This window comes from Penaeus chinensis, chromosome 43, assembly GCF_019202785.1.
Source record: "Penaeus chinensis breed Huanghai No. 1 chromosome 43, ASM1920278v2, whole genome shotgun sequence".
In the NCBI taxonomy this organism is placed as follows: Eukaryota; Metazoa; Arthropoda; class Malacostraca; order Decapoda; family Penaeidae; genus Penaeus; species Penaeus chinensis.
Window position 1 is genome coordinate 15,906,735 of NC_061861.1, and position 7,500 is coordinate 15,914,234.

Below are 7,500 nucleotides of genomic sequence, written 5' to 3' on the forward strand. Positions count from 1 at the left end.
AGAATAATAATGGTACCATTGTAGTAGTAAGAATAATTAAGATGATGATTATAATGATTATGAAACTCCAACAATAACACTACTAACACTACTATTCATCTTTCATAATTTACCCTGTAAGTTATTCTTCACGAACTCCATTAATATCAGAGCCTATTAATTACAACATATACAAATACTAGATGATGAGAGATATATTTGCCAATAATAATAAAGATAGAATCCATTTAACAATACTTACACCCATTTCAACTGAACAGCCAAACGACACCTATTCTCAGAATTCCTCTAATTATTAAAAAACCAATTCCTACTCCAGGATCTGCAACAAACCCACAAAAACAGGAAGAAGGAGAGCAGCAAGAAACGCAAGGATGGCAAGAATAAGCAAAAGGAGGAGGAGAAGAAGAAGAAGAAGGAGAGGAAGAGGAAAAGCAAGGAGCTCACAGACGAACAGATCGAGAGAACTTACACAGGGCTGGACAGGGAACTTGCCGAGGAATTTATCGATTCGACAATGGAGCCGGGTCTCTCGCTCCAAAGGGCCTTCAACACGAGTTTTGATCAAGATTCATTTTAAAGAAAAGAAAATGATAATAATAGGAATAAGAAGTGTCTATGTATGTTCTTTTTTTTTTAATCTTGTTTTTTTGTCCTGCCAAAATATTGTACATGAAAATACTAACCTCTCTTTTTATAAGATATGTTATAGACAATTCCATGACGCGTTTTATCATATTAATGAACGTTTAAATCTCTCTCGTCTTTTTTCTATTATTTCATACTGTATTTTGTATTATCTGTTTTGAATGGGTTCCTTTAGCTTTTTTAGAATCAATAACTTACTGCTAACATGGATTGTAAATGAATTAGGATTTATAACCTCATGTACATATATATATATATGCATATATCATTATACATATATATACTTTCATAAATGTAAAAGTGCACAACTGATTATAATGTTTGTATATAATGAAACTTTTAGTCAGTTCTCAGCAGGATGAAATGTAAAATAATTTTATTTCATCATTAAAGCCATTATATAATGTACATGTACAGCATGTACATCATAAGTTATTGTACATCTGACCCTCAGCACATTTTATTGTATTGCACATGTTAAAAAAGTCACTGGATTCTTGGTCACAAACCTCCTTCATTAAAAAAAAAAAAAAAAAAAAAAAATAATATAGAAATCAGTTTTCAGTGCCATTGATTTTATCTAGTAATTAAATTCATAACTACCTATTCAGTATTACCTTATCATAGTCCTATAAAACCACATCTGCTGCCAGAAATAATTGCATATATCAATAGTATTAAATATGTTTGAAGAAAAATTCAAACTTTATTTCAGTCAAGCTTCATTTTGCATAAATTCTAATTGTTAGAGTTGTACTAATTCCCTTTTTTTTTTTATATTATCCACCTTTCATATACCCAGTGTAAATATCTTAATATATTTTCTGCAATGTATTTCATTGCTGCTCAAGTTCATATAACTATAAGTTTAAGTTTGTAAATAGTGCATGATGTATATATATAAAAAATAATAATAAATCGTATAATGTTTTTGGTCTTTCATTCTTCTTTATACCTAAAGCACAATATATTATAAAACTCAACAAAGTAAAACAAAGCAATTAATAACTAAGTAATTTTCAAAACAACTGTGAATAACCTTTCAGTAAACCGCAAAATAAGTACCATAAATAAATGCCGGTGAAATCCACAACTACCTTTGATAGGTGATTTGTACATTGTATGTGTAAAGAACAAATATCTAATGACAATCTTCTAAAAGAATGAATTATAATGAAAATATTGTTAGTTTTTACATGTTAATTATAAGTAATATACACAAATTTGAATATGAACATTGTATTGTAATCTGTATCAAAAATACTATTTTTATCAGTATACAACATGGAAAAGATAACAGGAACATTTATACCTTTGAATTAAAATACTTAACTGACAACTTTCAAAATTTATATTGGTTCTTAATTTCTCAACAAAATGAATTAATGAACTAAGGAATGTGATATGTATTCTCTTGAAAGGCTTTTCACACTTTTTAAAAATACATCTCTAGTAAAACAATAGATTCAACTCAATATGACTAAACCTTAAGGTCTCACTATTTATTGATATTTTTTTTTTAACTCAGCTCAAACTTCATTGAGTTATTTAGTTTAACACATAATTCCCAATAACTTTTTTTAATAAGTTTTAATTTTTAGAAAAGGAGTATATTTTTCAATACCAGTATTTTTTTCCTTCTTCTTCTTGGTAAACCTTCCTTCTCATATGAAATTCTCTTATGAACTTTCCTGAATCCTGACTGTTTCCAAGAAATGAAATTGGTACTGATTTATGATCAAATTAGTGTATAACAAGTATTGTGCTATGATTTCTAATACTTTGGACCTTGGCAACAAATTATATAAACCAACCACAATACATTATACAATAAAAGTTCAGAATTAAAAATAAATAAATAAATAAATAAAAAATATAAATATAAGTTAATGTTGAAAAAATGTATTTGTAAAAAAAAAAAAACTGCATTATCTCTAACTTTCCCTTCTAATTTACTAATCTAAGCATGAGCTAATCATGGGAATGTTATCAAACTCAAAATGTGACGACCAATAAAGTTGTGGGAACCTAACTGAGAATTTTGATTACTTGAGAAAACTGGATAACTGGGAAGACAAGTAATATAGTAAGTTTTTTTTCTTTTTCCAATTACAAACTATAAACAAAATATTCTTCATTTTACAAAAGCTACAGCCTCCTTACTGGTTTTATCTATTCCAAGGTACATGAAAAGGGTTAACCATATGATAGTTCACATCCTTTAGTATCTTCCTATATAACTGCATATATATATAATTCCCATCTCCATTCCCATGTATTTTCTATACACATTATTTTCTGTGTTCACTGTATCGCATCTCTGCTTCACTCTATATTTTATAAAACGTGGATTTATATTTAAAGCTACAGAAAATGAGGAATAATACCATAACAAATAAACAAATATATTCAATCCAAAAACAGCTAATTTTCTGCTGTCTGCTAAGAGTTCAATTCATGGAGGAATTAAGTATTATATACCATGATCATGGAAGTCTGACAAAAAACAAAAACCATAACACAACAGAGAGGCTAATAATAAAAAAAAAAACTCACTACCACTTTAATATTTTACAATAATCATATATCATACACATGGTAGAGAGTTTATCACACTGCCCTAACATCTGCATAAGAATGAAATCAGATTTTTTTTACAAAAAAATATACATATGTTATTGACAAAAAGACCTCAGCAAAGAAAATGACAAGAGCAATAACGGTAATATACAAAGGCCCCCATCATATTCCTTAATTTCACGAATCCTACCCAAAACAAAACCACTTTCCATCGTTCCACTCTTAGCTCTCCTCCTCCTCCTGCTTGCCGAGCTTGAAGTCAATGGGCTTGTCATACCCCATGATCCTGCCGAAGTGCTCGAGGTCTGAGAACATCTTGGGATCGACGAAAGAGCGGGGTGTTCTTGGCCAGGAAGGTGGTGAACATGCCTGGAACAGGTGGCACGTGTATGTCCTGGACCTTGAAGTTGATCTGGGGATTGGATATACAAACATATCATGAAACTGGATACATAAAATAGTGGGTTTTGTTTTACATTTAACAGAGAACAGAAACTGAAGTCTTCTTTATTGCTCAAAACAAACACCCAGAATTGCATGAAACACAATACTGATTACTGAATATCATCAGCACTTCAAAACTGTAAATAGATCCCATTTATTAATTTACTTATTCTCACAATGTTTTAAAACAACAGTATAGATATACATACACAAATACATCCATACATACACACAAATTTAGACTTTAATAATGGAAAATAGAAACAGACATAGATATAAAAACAGAAACACAATATAGTCACATGTAATAATACAAATGAGAACAGTCAGAAAGCAATATACGTAGCTAGCAACAAAGGAATTCTCAATTAAGTGCTACAGGTGAGAAGACCAAATAAGATATTTAGAATTTAAAAAGCACTTACAATTTTTTTCCATAACAAAAACTTTAAAACCCTACTAACAGAAATTACAGTAGAACAAGAAATTCTACTTTCAGCAAACTCAACATATATATATATATATATATATATATATATATATATATATATATATATATATATATATATATATATATATATATATATATATATATATATATATATATATATTTTTTTTTTTTTTTTTTTTTTTTTTTTTTTTTTTTTTTTTTTTTAATGCAATGGCACAGATAACCGACCACTTTCCATACAAATGAAACATCAAACATTTTACAGAAAAAAAAAAAAAAACTGAATTAGAGAATAGCAAAAAAGAAAATCAGTTTTTAAAATAATAAGAAAAAGAAAGAAAGAAAAGAGAAAGACTGAAAAACAGAGAGAAAGAACATTACTCCCGTCTCTGCATCAACCACCCGACTGCAGCAAACCAACCTTTTTCTCCCGAAGGAAGAAGGAAAGAGTGGTGGCAGAGTAGAGGTCCTTCTCATGGTCGTACTCCAGTCGAGTCACGTACTTCTTGGTGATCCAGTGGATGAGGAGAGGCGTCACAAAGGTGAAGAAGCCGATGAACGATCCCATTGCCACCACGATGCCAAAGCTCGTCTCCGTAGCTTTCTGCAGGGAGCGGAAAGCTTGTACGTGTGGCACAGAGCAAACTCAAAATACAAGACTTCGTTCCATATCCAAGCGAGCATTCAGGAAGACGTCAATTGAAAAATGTGCTTACTTGGCCATGTGACAAGATGGCCAGTTCCTTTCCATCCCAAATTTGACTCTGATACCAGTACTCACTCCCAACTGAGTCATCCATTAGGGGCTGGTTATGTGCAAACCCAAAACCTTGCAATGATAAAGCCTTTCACTTTAATCCCGAGTCCCCCTGAGCTATGCCATCTCAAAATATGCATGCTAGGAGAGTAAAAGTTGGTATGACCCTATCCTGTGACAAAATCAGACATGTGAATCTAACAAAAAATAATATTTTGTTTACATGTTACATCAAAAACAATTAAGACATAAAGAACTGCCTAATATGTTGCACATTAGCCTGCTGATGGCAAGCACCCTAGTTCATTATATATTAATAAAAAAATAACAAACTTTACTTATCTATCAATTTACCCTACTGCCTACAAAGACAAGCTTAAAGAGATATGGGAAATGACTGACCTACATGATTTTGTTTAAACAGTTATTAACTTCACTAATTTGTCCCACCTGCACTACAAAACATATTACAAGGAGGAGTTATGGTGCATCAGCACATTTACATGAGGATAATAACATAACTAAAACTACAAATATGTTTCATCATAGGAGAAAAATTATGTGCTTCATGTGTCTGCTTCATAAATGCCTTACAATACAAAGTAACCAAAAAAGTAACAAAAAAATCCAAACCTTCATAAAAACTATCATAATCCAGCTGTCTAAAATATGTATCACCATACACCATCTCACCTGAACAATCATAGGCTGCATCATGAGGCCCAACATAGTTGTTGAGAGAGAAAAGGTCTTAACCATGCGAATCTGGGTTGACAAAATACCTCGGTAGATTTCCTGCCAAGTTCCTGGACCGATGTCAACCCTGGGAAGAGTAAAGAGTGTGATTTTTTGTATTTTACATCTCGTAAAAGTATGAATTAATACTTTTTCTAAATAGTATGAAGTGTGTTGATTTTCTCATCATTATGCCACAATGACCTACATTAAAGTGTATTCTCTTTACATATACTTTAAAAAAAAAGTAAAACTATGTTAACTTACTCATTACTGTCTTTGCCTTTTGCATCGGAAGGCTTCTGTACTTCATTACTGTAATTTCGTGCAAGTAACACAAGCTGTGGCTTACTACACTTATTCTGCTGAATCTGTGAAATACAAAATCATTAGTAGTCAATAAGACTAAAATTTATACAGGTTTCAAAAAAACAAAATTATGAATCACTAACTCAGGTTATATAATGTATCATATATCATTCATACATTAATGATTTTATACAAATAAAACATAATAATATCTATATAAATTACACAAAATATTAGTAATAATGTTATATGTAGCATAACTATTGCATATTCCTTGGATTTAGAAGCAAAAAACAAAAAAAATGTTGGCTTTAGAACAATTACTCTGAAAAGACTTGTTGGCCTGAATTCATGCTTAACATCAACAAATATCCCAGCAAAACACAATTCAAGTTCAATTCTGGTTACACAAACATTTGGACCTATCATAGCCCCTTTCCAACTTGTAATCTGCAGAACAATCTGTGGAAAAGTCTACACGTGAAAAGCTTAATACCCTATACATCTTACCGAGAGTATTCTTCTTGGGTTCACACTGCTTGAAGATAATACTCCTGGCAGTCTCAAGAGGATGCAGTAGCTGTCTCTCTGCTGCCGTTGGAGAGTGCGCAGGACTCCATATACTCCAGCCATCTTATCAGATCTAAAATAAAACAAAAAAACTAATAAATTAAAAATAAAGAGAAAATTTAAAGTCACATTCTTTATCTCTCATGATACAAACCGAGTTTATAAACACATGAAATATTGATTATATGTGAAATGCTTGTAATATCCTGAATGGAATCCTATTCTTTTATAATAACATGACACATAAAATAGGATAATATAATGATAATGAGAAAGGGACGATCCTCCTTTTTTCATGCAAGGAATCTGGTATTATGAAGGTAATTCTTGGGTAATTCTGCCATGACCCCCATACCTTCGGCAATCCTGGGAAAGCCAACAAACCTCCCACATATACTTCCAGCAAGACAGAGCTTAGAATTGTTCCTTATCTGTAGGCAAGTTACCAACAACTATCTTAGCATATGTTGAAAGCTTGATCTGCTTCTGCTGCAGTACCAGAGAGACTGTGGTCAAGGCAAGTACCTAACAATATTTATTCATTTATTGAAAATTTTCTGCTAAGTCAACATCAAAGGTCATTAGCAGTGTATTCAAATATAGCAATAGCGTGAGGCTTGGGGGCAAACCACCCAGGTAAGGAAGTAGCAAAAAGGGTTAGGAATGAGTTAATCATTAGGGCAAAGTTACAGTTTGAATAGTACTAGAGAGTAGTATGGTAGTGAAGAGGGTAGAGAGGGGAGCTGATGGGGTAAAGCCGTGAAACTGTGCGCTCTAAAGGATTTCTGAAATACCAGCAAAATCCAAGATATTTCCACATACTTATTCATCCCCAAAAGGCTGTAGTGCTCTGTAGCAAGTTTCGTCCTCCCATTTTATCATAATATAGTACAGAACAGCCCTAATCAGATCTCCATGTCACAAAATCATATTCGATAAGATATGATCAAAGGAAAAGTCAGAGAAAACTGAAGGTCTTGTGCCAAAAAGCTCACATACAGAATTA

At 31.8% G+C, this 7,500-nt stretch overlaps 2 protein-coding genes across 2 annotated transcripts in view; one reads left to right on the forward strand and one right to left on the reverse strand.

Annotated features, from left to right (window-relative positions):
• The window catches only part of LOC125048419, a 117,936-nt gene extending 116,358 nt beyond the window's left edge, over positions 1–1,578 (forward strand). Inside the window, exon 4 of the mRNA XM_047647110.1 lies at positions 320–1,578. Within this exon, the coding sequence (XP_047503066.1) occupies positions 320–580 (261 nt within the window). The 3' untranslated portion in view covers positions 581–1,578. The remainder of the gene's footprint in view (positions 1–319) is intronic.
• Positions 1,579–3,197: 1,619 nt separating this feature from the next.
• The window catches only part of LOC125048298 (transmembrane protein 70 homolog, mitochondrial-like), a 4,940-nt gene continuing 637 nt past the window's right edge, over positions 3,198–7,500 (reverse strand). Inside the window, 6 exon segments of the mRNA XM_047646944.1 lie at positions 3,198–3,558; positions 3,560–3,640; positions 4,545–4,727; positions 5,574–5,703; positions 5,883–5,986; positions 6,435–6,567. Coding sequence (XP_047502900.1) covers positions 3,451–3,558; positions 3,560–3,640; positions 4,545–4,727; positions 5,574–5,703; positions 5,883–5,986; positions 6,435–6,557 — 729 coding nt within the window. The 5' untranslated portion in view covers positions 6,558–6,567 and the 3' untranslated portion in view covers positions 3,198–3,450.